General features: G+C 48.2%; 2 protein-coding genes across 2 annotated transcripts; both read right to left on the bottom strand.

Moving 5' to 3' along the window:
• Positions 1 to 205: 205 nt before the first annotated feature.
• LOC136768695 (apolipoprotein L4-like) lies at positions 206 to 2,900 on the bottom strand. Its single transcript, XM_066723014.1, has 3 exons — positions 2,843 to 2,900; positions 2,497 to 2,551; positions 206 to 1,951 (listed from the first exon to the last, which is right to left on the bottom strand). The coding sequence occupies exons 1-3, from the start codon at positions 2,865 to 2,867 to the stop codon at positions 982 to 984; spliced, it is 1,050 nt and encodes a 349-aa protein (XP_066579111.1). The 5' UTR covers positions 2,868 to 2,900; the 3' UTR covers positions 206 to 981.
• Positions 2,867 to 14,562, bottom strand: LOC136768140 (uncharacterized). Its single transcript, XM_066722193.1, has 31 exons — positions 14,385 to 14,562; positions 13,246 to 13,323; positions 12,860 to 12,931; positions 12,454 to 12,531; positions 12,207 to 12,299; positions 11,460 to 11,552; positions 11,059 to 11,109; positions 10,858 to 10,950; positions 10,711 to 10,761; positions 10,476 to 10,568; positions 10,244 to 10,294; positions 9,906 to 9,956; positions 9,674 to 9,766; positions 9,498 to 9,548; positions 9,245 to 9,337; positions 9,066 to 9,116; positions 8,876 to 8,968; positions 8,626 to 8,676; positions 8,426 to 8,515; positions 8,248 to 8,283; positions 7,812 to 7,877; positions 7,402 to 7,476; positions 7,087 to 7,146; positions 6,182 to 6,262; positions 4,648 to 4,722; positions 4,385 to 4,453; positions 4,155 to 4,265; positions 3,834 to 3,887; positions 3,669 to 3,728; positions 3,007 to 3,132; positions 2,867 to 2,875 (listed from the first exon to the last, which is right to left on the bottom strand). Exons 1-31 carry the CDS (start codon positions 14,385 to 14,387, stop codon positions 2,867 to 2,869), a joined length of 2,151 nt encoding a protein of 716 aa, XP_066578290.1. The 5' UTR covers positions 14,388 to 14,562.
• Positions 14,563 to 14,858: the final 296 nt, after the last annotated feature.

Genomic DNA, 14,858 nt, shown 5'->3' on the forward strand with positions numbered 1-14,858 from the left:
GGAATTTTTCGTGGCCGTACCTCACAGATGGTAGGGATGGCGAGAGAATTCAAGTTTCCCTCGCTGGGAGTGGGAATCATCTTTCTGGTGAGACACAGAGACACACACTCCAGGGAGTCCAACAGCACACACCAAACTAACAAGTGTGATCTGAGAAAAATGAGACAGACAAGGGTCTTCACTGATATTCAAGAAGTAAATCATATGATATTCAATACATTTCTTTATTATTTCTTTCACAGAATAGAGGAATATAAATAGACATCTGATTATTAAAATGGTGTCAAGGCACACAGCTGTGCTTGGTCTGGAATGTTCATTTCCTGCTAATCTTTCCCCCACTTTTACTCAGTTCTCCCGAAGCAAAATGCAGCTCCTTCAACAAGGAAATAAACAAAAAAGGAAGTAAAAGTTTTCTAATAAAAAATAAAAAAAACCTCAGTCAAGTGCGAATACCAAACAAAAAGAAAAAAAAAAACGACTTTTGTAAAATAGTCCTTATGTTGCACGTTTCAGTTAAAACTTTGATGGAATACTTAAACGAAGAGGTGAGGAGAAGGGGTAGTGGAGGATGAAGGGGGTGGGAAAGGAGGGGTGAGGGAGGGGAATGGATGTTTGCAGAGCATAGGAGGCAAAGGGGGGGTGGACAGAAATTATGAGGAAATTATGACAGAAATTTGAGGACAATCACACTGCACACAAAGAGAGCGAGAGGTGTGTGTGTGTGTGGGGGGGCTAAATCCTTCATATAGGAAAAGCCTCCGAGATGTACTCAGGTGCTGGTGTGGAGAAGAACGAGAAAGAAGTTGGTCACGTTCTAGTTAACTCTGTGACTGTTGGGATAAGGAGAGGAGTCTGCCTGTCTAGCACTCCTCCTCCTCCTCTTTTTGTGGGTGTGGTGGAAAAAGGAGAAAAAGAAGAACATGACATGAACATAACATCAATAAAAGGTGAGAGTCCTCTTCATACTCAGAAAAAGGCTTAGAACTCCTCAGACTCCCTGTAGGCTTGGCTCTGGGCACTAGAGAACGGGTCCCACTCCAAGTCTGTGTCAGGGATGGCAGCGGCATTTAGATCCTCCCGAATGATGTTGAGCTCCACCAGGCCTTCGTGCAGCTGCTTGGCCACCTCGCGGATCTTGGCAGCTAGCTCTGTCTTGGAGCCCGTCTTGGGGATCGTCTTGGGGATCCTCTTGGGCCCCCGCGCATCCTTGTCAATGAAGTAGGTGTCCATGCCCGTGCACAGGCTGGTCAGCACTCCCGTGGCCGTGCTGGTGATCTGGAGCGCCCGGCTGGCCACGTTGGCAACCTGCAATACCCTCTTAACCTCGTCTGCGTTGTACAAGGGGGCCTTGCCTGCTATGGTGCCATCCTTACACATGGTGCCATCCTTACACTGGGTGTCGTCCTTACACTGGGTGTCGTCCTTACACTGGGTGTCGTCCTTACACTGGGTGTCTGGGCTGGGGTAGTCTATGTTGTACGCCAAGTCCTCCATGTTGGCAAGGTCATGCTTCTTGAGGTTCTCGATGCCGTCCTTGACAAACTTCAGGCAACGGCTAATATCCACCATCTTCTGCTGGTAGTCCTCCGCGATCTTCTCCACCTTCTTGCGGTCCAGCGTATTGTTGACCTTGTCCGAGATGGTGGCCGAGGCGCTGGTCAGACCCCCCACTGTGACCACGCTCAGCCCCACCGCCGTCACAATCAGGGAGGCGCCGAAAGTGACCGGGGCCAGCACCAGCCCGGCGATGGTGGCCACCCCTCCCACCGCGCTTGTGGTGCCCCCTGAGATGGCGGCGATCCTGGCTTTCTCATGGAACTTGTCGATGGCGTCGGCGATGGTTTGGAAGTGGCTGATGTGCTGCCACAGCAACTCGGCACGCTCTGTGAACAGCTTGTAGAACAGCCGGATGCCCTTCTGCACCTTGTTGGTCGTCACTGCCAGGAACCTGGGAGAGAGAGAGAGGAATTGGGAAGGGGTGGAAGATGGAAGTGTGAGCAGGAGATGGAAGAGATCATGGGTGGGATGTAGTCAGTGGTATGGGAGGAAAGTAGAGGGAAATATAGATTGAGAAGGAGTGGGAGTGGTGGAGGGGGGGTGAGATGCAGATAAGAAGACGGAGTCAGGGGGTGGTGGAAGTGCAAGAAGAGAGGAGTAGGGTAGAGTGGGAGTAGAAAAAGCGGAAACCAAAAGTGGGGGGAAAGTTAGAGTAGGAGCAGAAGAAGGGAGGATTGGGGTAGAGTGGGAGTAGAAGAAAGAGTGGAGAAGAGCAATGAGGGTGAGTGACAGGTTGACATCATCAGTCTTCCCATTTGGAACTCATAACTCAACCCCCAGTTCACAGCTCTAACCCCTCAGACCTGTCACACGATGAACCTCAAGGTCTTGCAGTGAAAATGAAAACTGAGTCAAAAGTGAAAGAAAAAACGTTGACAGACTGACTAAGCTGTGCATAAAGACCACAGAAACACTGAGATGTCTGTCATTTCTTACTTGACTTGCTGTTCCTGGTTGATACCCTCGTCATCTGAGGGGATCTCGTCCCACTCTGCGGAGAGAGAGAGAGAGGGAGGAGGGTAAGAATTTGAAAACTGTACAATAACTAAGTGTCCCAGGCAGTTCCAGTTCTCAAGGCCCAAGTTTTTCAGCAGGATTGTAATTGGCCCAATTCAGTTAGCAACTGATGGAAGACTTGGAACAAAACACCGACTTCAAAATTAAGCTATTGATTAAGGACCCCCCACCCCCCCTTTCTGTCACCCTTGAGGAGTGGGTGTGTAGATGAGCCCACTATGGACGGCACAATTCAGGAAGATGGTCAAGGTAAAAAGGGACTCACGCTCCACTGTGCTCCACCACTCCATCAGACTGTCTGTATCCTGGAGAAGAGAGAGGCAATGAGGGGAGTGAGAGGAGGAGAGTTTATTCCAAAGAATTTACAGTTTCAGTGGATAGAGTTTAATAACCTGGGCAGGGGGACACAGGTGGGGCTGCAATACTTACCCCGGCCCCTTCCCCTTCCACTTCCCCTTCCCCTTCCTCCTCCTCCTCCTCCTCTCCTCTGGTGGCTCTGTCATTGTTTGTCATAAAAAAATGGTTCTCATCTGCTTGTGCTGCCAAGACTTCCTCCTGGGAGAGAGAGATGGAGAAACAAGTTAAAGGAGAGAAAGATTTTCACCAACAGGGATCAACAGAACAACCTGCAGCACTGAATGACCCTTCCCAGGACTCCCCGACAGACAGCCCTACACAGGCCCAGAGATGGCCGAGTGACTGAAACAGGACTGGCAAACAAAGTCAGTGAGTGGAAACGCGGAACTGGGATACATTTTTGGTAATCATTGGCGGCCGAGTAAGAAAACAAACCAGAACAACCTGCTGCCGCCCTGGGGCCTTGTAGCCCAAGGGGTTTTCTTTTTCTTTTCTTTTTTCACATTTTTCTCCCCTAAACCAGTTGGGGCCAGTTTGCTTTCAGATGCTCTCCTTGTTCTTATTTGTCTCCCATATGTAAAATCTCTGTCTTTCTAACATACACTTGTTACCCACAGAGGTTGTAGGTAAGTTGTGTGTAGCACCTGTATCTGTGGTATAGGGATGGAATAGGGGGTGGGTGGCATGGGACTGAGACGCAGAGAGAGCGAGAGATCGAGAAAGCGAGAACCTACCTCCACAGCTCTGGCCGTGCTCAGGTCAGTGAACAGGTCTCCTGGGGACTCTGGATTACGCTGAGGGAGGGAGATCATTTGAAAAGTGGTTAACGGCTGCCCTGACCAGCCACAGAGGAGATCTCTGAGCAGATTCACACCGAGCCGAGCCAGCTGGATTGTTACCTTGGAACTTCGGTGGGGAGTGAAGTGTGGGACTTTCAGCCTCAGCTTTTTCTTCTGGGGGGGAGGGAAAACAACACAACTGTCACACATCTGTCCCTTCACACTCATTTTTGTTTAAGTTTATGTTTCGATTTTACATTTAAAAGTTTATGGTTTATGATTGAATTAAAGTTTAGCGGGAACATAACCAAAGACCAGGACAAAGACTAGAATAGAGAGAGAAACAGAAAGAATGGAGAGAGAGAGGGGAGAACTATATGACTGCGCAGTGTCAGAGATACACAGATAGAGTGCGAGAGAAAGAGAGAGACTGAGACGAACTGGTTTGACATCTTTGGGGCTTTCTTCAATGTTGACTTCATCCACCTCCTCCAGATCGGTGTCTTCCTTTCTCCTTAGCTCGTTCTCTCCCTCCATCATCATTGTCTTGTCCTGTTGAGAAAACAGGAAACAAAACAAAAAATAAAACTTGAGACAACACAGCTGAATGTATATTTGACTTCAACTTAATATGACTGGGGAGAGGAAAGGAACTGATGGAGAGACGTTACCTTCCTGCTAGGCCGGCGCAATCCAAACTGCACTTTCCTGCCGATGGATCCCTTCATGCTGCCTGCGCCCTGAAACAGGAAAGTGGAAACCGGACACAGAGGATTTAGTCAGTGTGTCAGGCAGTCTGGCAGTCTTGGTTTCCATGCGTTTGTCCCGCAACTGACACAATGACAGACTCTGGCATCACTGACCGACTCTAGTGTCTAGAAGGCTAGAGTGGGCAAAGACAGACAGGCAGATAGACAACGATATAGAAATATACCCATTTCTTCGCAGACATGTTGGGCTCAGTGACAAAGTCAGGGCTCCCCTGTAGCCAGAATTCATCGACTTTCTCCTGAAAAATCACAGTCAGTCAGTCAGTCAAACTGTGAGGTGCATTGGCATAACGTACAGGAGGAAGGAAGGGGACATTCTCCTTCCCCCATTTTTTTTTTTTTAGTCTGGCGTTTCCCCCTTCCCCATTCTCCCCTCTGCATTCTCCTTAATAGGACTTTTGTTTTAAAAAAAAAAAAGTCCCATTATATATATATATATATATATATATATATATACACTCACCTAAAGGATTATTAGGAACACCTGTTCAATTTCTCATTAATGCAATTATCTAACCAACCAATCACATGGCAGTTGCTTCAATGCATTTAGGGGTGTGGTCCTGGTCAAGACAATCTCCTGAACTCCAAACTGAATGTCTGAATGGGAAAGAAAGGTGATTTTGAGCATGGCATGGTTGTTGGTGCCAGACGGGCCGGTCTGAGTATTTCACAATCTGCTCAGTTACTGGGATTTTCACGCACAACCATTTCTAGGGTTTACAAAGAATGGTGTGAAAAGGGAAAAACACCCAGTATGCGGCAGTCCTGTGGGCGAAAATGCCTTGTTGATGCTAGAGGTCAGAGGAGAATGGGCCGACTGATTCAAGCTGATAGAAGAGCAACTTTGACTGAAATAACCACTCGTTACAACCGAGGTATGCAGCAAAGCATTTGTGAAGCCACAACACGTACAACCTTGAGGCAGATGGGCTACAACAGCAGAAGACCCCACCGGGTACCACTCATCTCCACTACAAATAGGAAAAAGAGGCTACAATTTGCACAAGCTCACCAAAATTGGACAGTTGAAGACTGGAAAAATGTTGCCTGGTCTGATGAGTCTCGATTTCTGTTGAGACATTCAGATGGTAGAGTCAGAATTTGGCGTAAACAGAATGAGAACATGGATCCATCATGCCTTGTTACCACTGTGCAGGCTGGTGGTGGTGGTGTAATGGTGTGGGGGATGTTTTCTTGGCACACTTTAGGCCCCTTAGTGCCAATTGGGCATCGTTTAAATGCCACGGCCTACCTGAGCATTGTTTCTGACCATGTCCATCCCTTTATGACCACCATGTACCCATCCTCTGATGGCTACTTCCAGCAGGATAATGCACCATGTCACAAAGGTCGAATCATTTCAAATTGGTTTCTTGAACATGACAATGAGTTCACTGTACTAAACTGGCCCCCACAGTCACCAGATCTCAACGCATTAGAGCATCTTTGGGATGTGGTGGAACGGGAGCTTCGTGCCCTGGATGTGCATCCCACAAATCTCCATCAACTGCAAGATGCTATCCTATCAATATGGGCCAACATTTCTAAAGAATGCTTTCAGCACCTTGTTGAATCAATGCCACGTAGAATTAAGGCAGTTCTGAAGGCGAAAGGGGGTCAAACACAGTATTAGTATGGTGTTCCTAATAATCCTTTAGGTGAGTGTATATCCATACAGTTCTTCTCCAGTCATACCTGGTTATATGGCAGGAAGCAGTTGTCAGCATCAGGGTCGGCACAGGCTGCACCATCCACCTCCCAGCTCTGTCCACAGCCCTGTCAGAGGGAGAGAGAGAGAAACAGAGAGAGAGAGAGATAAAGATGAATACACTTGTTCTTCTTCTGAAGAGGAGACAGAAAAGAAAAAGATGAACCCAATCATGGGAAGAAATATCTCTAGTGACCTCCAACCCCCCCAAGTCCTATCAATGCTGAATCACATCCCTATATCAAATCTCTAGATTCTGTGCATTGTCTCTGCTGCTTTTGAGGTGATAGCAGGACTCCATACAGGACTGGGAAATTATTCCCCACAACAATTCTCAACACAACTGCACACAACACACGCAGGCTACTTGGATGGCTTCTGTAGGTTCCAACAGGTCCTAGCACATAGAACTGCCGAGGTTGACTCCTGGCTCCCATTTTAACTATTACAATTTTAGAATGGGGTGTCCTCTAACAATGAATACACCTTGCAGAAAAGGATGCAAAACATTTTATCACCAGGGGCGGGTCATTGACGTCACCCCAACGCAAGCTCTGCTGTGATGTCATCAACAACCGCCAGCCTGAATCGGCCCGGATCTGGAAGGCTTTGCAGGTGTGTGGGCGAACAAGACAGCCAGAGGAGAACGTGTTTAGGAGTCGTTCTGACACTTCCGCCTCGGTTTAATGGCAAGGAATAAAGCAATGTGCGTCTGCAAGAGTGCCACCTGGAATTTCAAAACAATGAAATCTAAAAGGTGCCGGGAGCGGTTGCCGAGTTCACCCTATTGAATGACATGGGGTCGGACCATTGGCAATGTTCTTCATGTTCTTATACACACACACACAGACACACACACGTCGGCTAGTGGGGTGGGGGTTGTTAGTTTTACCTTTGTGTTCTTCAGTGACTTCAGCGAGTGATTTTTGAATTTCCCACTGAACTTACGGCTCTGGGATGAAACAGAGAAGGTTCAGTGAGGCAGGCGGTCAGGATGGCGGTTAGCCAGTACATGGATCAGCGAGTGACGGAGTGTGTGTGGGAGTGGGTTGTATGAGCGAGTTGATAGTGGGTTGTGGTAGTGTGTGTGTGAGCGAGTGTGTGGGTGGGTGAGTCAGTGAATGAAGCAGTTGGCCAATGGCATGTGGTGGGGGGGCGGGGGGGCAGCGAGAGTGACTGACAGACAGATCGGAGGAGACGGACAGACCTGTTTCACATCTGTCAGGATGGGATCGCTGAAAAACTCAGAGCTTGGTTCTGGCCAGTCTTCCACACACTTCTCCTGTAAAACACACACACACACAAGCACACAAAAAAATAGACAAACCGTTAACAACACTGCAGACATAGCAGCAAATTAACATCCAGGTCTTCAGTTAATACAAGGAAAACAATTAGCCTCGCACCTACATAACATTCAGAATCACTGTGCTGAACTACGATTCTGTATTGCGGTATCTATCCCCTATTACCCACTATATTTAATCAGCAGCCTGAACCCCAACCCCGGTCAACACCAAAATGACAACATATTTTGTAACTGAAACTATAATACAACCCTGCCTCTGTCAAACCCACAGCCAACGCCACATTCCCGCCTCCCCTCCTTGCCCATACTTGTCCTGTCAGGATGATGTCCTCATACTGGGCGACCTGCCCCCCTAGATGAGATAACTTCTTTACCTACACACAGACACACAGAGACAGAGACAGACGCCGTGAGGTCAGACGACTCATTTTCCATATTTCCACTTTTTATAGTAATGCAGTAGATATTACACAGAAGAGAGAGATTTCAGAGCAGAGAGCAAAGCATTTCATTAACAGAGAGTGGGAGACAGAGAGAGAGTAACTCACTACTTGATAAGTAGGTGTAGGCGTCTGTAGATGGTGGGGGGTCTTTAGTTACAGACAGATGGAGAGGGAGACAGTTAATAGCCATCATTGTAAGACAGAGAGAGAGTTTTACAAAACATGAAGTCCACTCACAAACTTTACACAGAAAAAAGGAAACTAAATCAGAGAGAGAGAGAGAGATTACAAGACAAGCTACCTCATAATCTACTCTAGGAGTGATCTGGGGGGTCTTCTGTAACACAGTGAGAGAGAGGGGCTGTTAGTCTTTTATAAAGAGAGCGTACAACATATGAATGTACAGTAGCACCCACAGAGAGAGAAGGAGGGAGCAATGGGTAGACCAAGAGTGAAACAGACAGGAAATGAAGACTGACCGGTCTGGAGTTAGAGAGACTCTCATCGCTGCCCGTTTTCTTCGAGGGCGACTTCTCAAAGAGGTCCGACTCCCGCGCCTCGCAATCTCTCTCCAGACAGACAGAATAAAAAGGGCATGTGAGGGGGATACTTTTCCCAAATGCTTGCAGACTGCAGTACAGTAGGGCAGGAGTGGGCTGGATGACGGGACGGGCATTACCTTGGGTTCGGAGACGAATGGGTTCTTCAGCAGCCAGTCCATGTTTACATCCTGAGAGGGAGAGAGAGAGCGCAGGGGGTATGAAAACTCGTAGTCAAGACTCAAGGTCATACCAGAGATACAGACAGAAAGAGAACGAGAGAGGGAGAGAGAGATTACGCACACAGGTAGACAGAGGAAGAGAAAGAGGAAGAGAGAGAGATGCAGAAGAAACACGCAACTCAGTGTAGCGGACGGCCGAGACGCGGACCTGTCTGGAGGGAGTAAGGCACTCGCTGACGATTGATTTCTCATGGGGCATCTGCGCGAAGAGGTCTGAGCCTTCTGCCTCACCGTGCCTCTCCTGAAACACACGGAGAGAGATAGAGAGAGCGTGAATGAGGGAGGAGTGTTTTCAGAAGCGTGGAGTATGTAACCACAGTATGAAACGCGAGAGTCACCTTGGGTACAGAAAGGAACGGGTTCTTCAACAGTCCGTCCTGCCCTCCATTCTGAGAGAGAGAGGGAGAGGAAGGGTTATTACACTTAACCATGACTCTGAATATCTAACAGATATTCAAACCACCGACAGTAATACGGTCATACTGTACAGGGCAGAGACTCACTGACACACACCCACCTGTTTGGAACTTAAGAGAGACTCAGTGCTGTCCATTTTCTCATTGGGCATCTTCACACATAACTCCAACCCCCCCACCGCACCATCCATCTTCTGACACACAGAGAGCGAGAGAGAGAGTGAGTGTGAGTGCGTGAGCGTGGGAGTGAGAGAGTGAGAGAGAGAGAGGAGGGGTTAGAGATTGGGAGAATGAGAGAGAGGATTTGGGATGTCAGTGAGGATGGGGATTGATTTGGGGGGAAAAAAAAGTCACCTTGTTTCCAGAAAGGAACAGGTTCTTTAACAGCCAGTCCGGACCCCCATTCTGAAAGACAGAGAGGGAGAGAGAGTTATTACACATGCTGAACCATTACTCTGAATATCTCACAGAGTGCACCACAATGATAATAATAGTGCAGAACCGACTGTGCAGGGCAGAGACACACTGACCTGTGTGGCACTCAAGAGGCTCTCGCCGCAGCCCGTTTTCTCGTTGGGCGTCTTCACACAGGACTCCGAGATCCCCACCTCACCATCCCTCTCCTGCAACACAGAGAGAGAGTAAATAAGAGAGTGAGTGAGAGAAGATGTGTTAGAGATTGGGAGAGAGAAACAAAATGTGGGAGTGGGTTTGAGGGAAAGTGAGTGCGGATGGGGAGAGATTTAGGGAAAAACAAGTCACCTTGGGTCCAGAAAGGAACGGGTTCTTCAAAAGCCCGTCTGACCCCCCATTCTGAGAAAGAAAGAGATGGTTAATACACACGCTGAACCATGACTCTGAACAGCTTACAGAGAGCACTACAGCGATAATAGTGCAGAACCGATGGTACTACTGTACATGGCAGAAACAAAGAGAAAAAGAGAGAGAGAGAGATAGAATATTGGGGCAGAGGGAGAGTGTGTGAAGATGGGAGGGATTGGGAGAGGGAAAGAGAGAGAGAGAGAGTGTGAATGAGGGAGAAGCGTTTTCAGCAGTGTAGATCAGGTGTAAGTAACCACAGTATGAAACACGAAAGTCACCTTGGGTCCAGAGAGGAACGGGTTCTTCAACAGAATGTCCTGCCCCCCATTCTGAGAGAGAGAGATGGAGAAGGAGGGTTAATACACATGAAGCTGGTGCTGGTTGGAGCTCCCTGCTCGGGATAGGACCCGAGCCGCAAACAGAGAGATAAACAGCTTACGGAGAGCGCACCACAACGATAATAGTGCAGAACTGACGGTGATACTGACCAGGGCAGAGACACACACTGACCTGTCCGGAGCTCAAGAGGCTCTCACTGCTGCCCGTTTTCTCATTGGGTGTCTTCAGGTAGAAATCTGAACCCCCCGCCTCACGATCCATCTCCTGAAACACAGAGAGAGAGAGCGTGTGAGTGTGGGAGTGAGAGAGGAGGAGTTAGAGAACGGGAGAAAGAGAGAGGTTTTGAGATTGGGACAGAGAGAGAGAGTGAGGATGGGGAGGGATTTGCGAGGGGAAAAAGAGTCACCTCGTGTCCAGAAAGGAAAGGGTTCTTGAACAGCCTGTCCGGAACACCATTCTGAGAACGAGAGGGAGAAAAGGAGAGGGTTGTTGCGCTACACTGATAATAGTGCAGAACCGACTGTAACACTACACATGTCAGAGACACACCGACCTGCGTGGAGCTCAAGAGTGCCTGACTGTCGCCCGTTCTCTCATTGGGCGTCTTCACACACAACGCCGGCCCCTCCGCCTCACTGTTCCCCTCCTGCAACACACAGAGAGACAGAAGAGAGAGAGACATGAGTGAGGGGGTGTATACTTTCAGCAGTGGCGAGTTGTTCTGAGTGAGAACAATGCCGAAGTGGTCAGGCACCTTGTGTCCAGAGCGGAAGTGGTTCGTCAACAGCCCGCCCAACCTTCCCCTCTGAAAGAGAGAGAGAGAGAGAGAGAGAGAGAGAGAGAGAGAGAGAGAGAGAGAGAGAGAGAGAATTGTGTATTTCCTTAATCATTATTTATTTATAAGTTAGTTTACATACTGATTTTCAATGTATTATTATCACTGTATACCAAGAGAGGTGCAGGGCATGTCAATAAAGCTCATTTGAATTTTGAAAGAGAGACAGAGAGAGTTAATAAACAGGTTGGACAATGTCTGACTTGGGAAAGAGAATACAAACAATTAGAACAGGGAAGCGACCAATTAATAAATTAACTTGACCGACAAACAGACGGATGGACACAGAGCCTGGCAGGTAAACAGACGCACACACTGACCTGCCTGGAGCTCAAGCGTCTCTCGCGACCGACCACTTTCCCATTGGGGGTCTTCACACTGAACTCTGACACCCCTGCCTCACCATGCCCCTCCTGAGACAGAGAGAGAGAGAGAGAGAGAAAAAGAGAGGGAAGGAGCAGTATGAGTGTGTGAGCAGTGTTTTCTCCCCCCATGTAGATCCGGGAGGACACGGGTGGCAGTATTCGCGTTACCTTGTGTCCAGAGCGGAACTGGCTCTTCAAAAACCCACCCAGCCCTCCATTCTGACAGAGGGAGAGGAAGCATGTTATGGACCCAAACAGTCTGACAGAGAGACTCGCAAGCAAACAGTGGCGATGGATGGAGAGAGAGAGAGACAGACACACTGACTGACCAGTTTGGTGGAGAGGCTCTCACTGCTGCCCTTTTTCTCAATGGGCGCCTTTACCCCGAACTCAGACCCCCCCCGTGCACCAACCCTCCCCTGGAACGCAAAGACAGATAGACAGATTGGGTGAGAGGGACTTCCTGCAGAGGAGGTGGGGTCTGGCAGTGTGACAGGTTGACAGGTTGGCATGCAGGCAGGCGTTACCTTGGGCTCAGAGAGAAAGGGAATTTTCAACAGGTTACCCAACTTTCTTTTCTGGGAGGGGGGTGGAAGACAATGAGATAAAGAATATTAACACTATTCATAATAACAGTACCCAACAGGACAGTACAGAGAGAGAGAGAGAGAGAGAGAGAAGACGAAAGACGCACTGGCTGACCTGCTGGGAGATCGAGAGATTCTCGCTGCTGCCTGTATTCCCACTGGGTGTCTTCACACAGAACTCCACCCCCTCCGCCTCACCATCCCTGCCCTGAAACGGAGAGTGCGAGAGAGTGAAGACAGACCGAACAGCATTGGAGCATTTCATTTTGGCGGATGTGTGTCCGTTTGTGTTATCCGTATGGGGGAGGTGTGTGTGTGTGTGTGTGTGTGTGTGTGTGTGTGTGTGTAATCCTGCCTGGCACCTGTCTTGTGTCTGCAGGGTTCTTGTCCTCCAGGGGTGGCTCAAACACTTCATCTGGTGGTTCCTCAGAGTCCATCTCCTGCAGAGAGACAGACAGACAGACAGAAACAACTCTATGACTGCCCGGCAGAAGAGTATACAACCCAGCAACACAAACAGAGGAGCTGCACAGTTGATTCGATTACATTGCAATGGAAATTTACAGTTTTAGACTGGGAATGAAAATCTGTATGAGATTAACTTTAATAGAGCAGCACCAAGTTAATTTATGTGATATATTGTAACAATTGTAGGGTGTCTGCTAAGAAATAGAGAAATCTCTCCCCGCCCCCCCGCCCCCTTACTCTACCCCCTCCTCCCTCTTCCCCTCCCTCCCTTTCCCAGTAGCGTGGGTGAGGTTCGCTTACCTTGTACCCGGAGCGTGACTGTTTCTGTTGGGCTCTTCTCAGCATTCCCTGCAGCCGGCCACCTCCCTGGGCCTGGAGAGACAGAGACTTAAAATTAAATGTAACGAAAAGGATTACATTAAAAAGACAGAGAGAAAGGTTGAATTAGAATATTATATCATCAATATTATAATCAATACTAATGAATAATAATCATTAATCTCTACATTGCCAGATGCATTGGAAGGTGATTTGCAGATAATATGTTGCAAGAAAGGAATGTGAGCTGCTGATAACCAAGTTAGGAGTAACAGCACACCAAGGACAAAGGCAGAATAGGATGTCTATATTCTTCCCCCCACAGAGTACTCACACATACCTGCATCCCCTCTATCTTTTTCGCTTACCTGCTTCTTCTCTGCCTGAGCATCACTGTTCAGAACATATTCCCGCTGACCCTCCCCTGGCGCCGCAGTGCTCTTCTCCTGGAAAATGAAGGAAGAGGGAGAGAGAGGTCTGTGCATTTCCTAAAAGCATACGTATTGTATCTATCCACTGCTGCCGAGTTCCTGAGCACTGGACCTGTCTGTCAAGGCTTCCGCCCAACACTGATCTCCGCGTCACGATGATAAAGCTTTTTGTGAGACATTAGGAAGCATTAGGAGACCCAGAGAGACTGCCTGCCTCAGGGGCTGGTCTCAGGGCCACTTTTTATTTGCGTTTTATTATATAAGGTTGTATTTTTTTTTTACAGGTGAGTAGCCTCCAAATACTTGTGTGAGCTGCATTGTCTCACAGTGGCATTTTGGAAACAGGGATTATTGGCAATTGTTAATCTAAATGGTACAGGGAAAACAAACACTATATTGTTTTATTTACCATGTCAATATCCTTTAAAGGATTTTCAAACTGTTAAAAGAACTTGAATCTTCTTCTTCATAGCAGTAGTGGTGGTAGCAGTAGTAGGGCCTAGGTTTCACACACTGCACGGTTTGGAAACGGTCCTGCTATGAAGTGGTGGGCTTAATGCATTGCTTGTTGCAGAACTACCACCGACTCTCCCTCAACTCCTAAAAGACTTGGAATTGGCAGGGGAAGCTAAACACAAAAAAGCCTCTGTTGTAGGGAATGTTTTTATTAGCACATTGGTAAACCCAAGCCTATCATACCATGCAGACACGCACACTGCACCGGTTCGATCGCATTCCAGCACTTGATGAGAACCATGCACAGACCTATTTATAACACATCATAATATTAATATTAATAATAACAATAACAACGCACTTCAACTGTGTTAGCACCCACTGTTCCCCCCGTGTGCACGGTACTGTGACTTATAAGAGTGCTTTAGAACGTCTTCGGTCACCCATCCATCCATCCATCCATCCATCTCTCTTTCTCTCCCACTCCCAATCAATTACACTCAATAATAATAATAATAATAATAATAAACAAAAGTAATACTAATAAACAATTATCCCAAACGCAATTTGCACATCAGCCCAACCCTGTCCAGTCGAGCCCAGACCGGCTCTGCACTCACCATGGATGGGCCCCAGTCTCACTGCAGACCCCAGTGCGTCTTCCTCTTCCTCTCCCTCTCTCTCTCTCTCGGGGCGCTAAGCAGAGTTTCCCCCCCAAAATCCCCAGTTCTCCGAGGGGTCAGTCCTGGCTCGTTGTCGGTCTCTCTGCTGCGGATTTGGCTCTGGTCGCGTTTCTCTCTCCCTCCGTGTTTACAAACCTGTTCAGTGAGCCGGCGGCTCGAACCTCGATCTCTATCTGGGGGCGTGGCCAGGCGCCGTGTGGGGTCTGTTTGTTTGTTTGTTTGTTTGTTTGTTCTGTTTTCGGAGCCTCGGGCGGGTGGTTTTATTCACCTCTGCAAATTCCGCGATGAGTAGGAAGGACATTAATCACAGTTTAAACACAGGATAAATATGGCGACAGGTGTTTTGCGGCTGCAGCCAAAGGTGTTATGGACGACAGGCATGGAGGGGAGCACATTGCCTAGCATGAGCAG

Source organism: Amia ocellicauda, chromosome 14, assembly GCF_036373705.1.
Source record: "Amia ocellicauda isolate fAmiCal2 chromosome 14, fAmiCal2.hap1, whole genome shotgun sequence".
Lineage (NCBI taxonomy): Eukaryota > Metazoa > Chordata > Actinopteri > Amiiformes > Amiidae > Amia > Amia ocellicauda.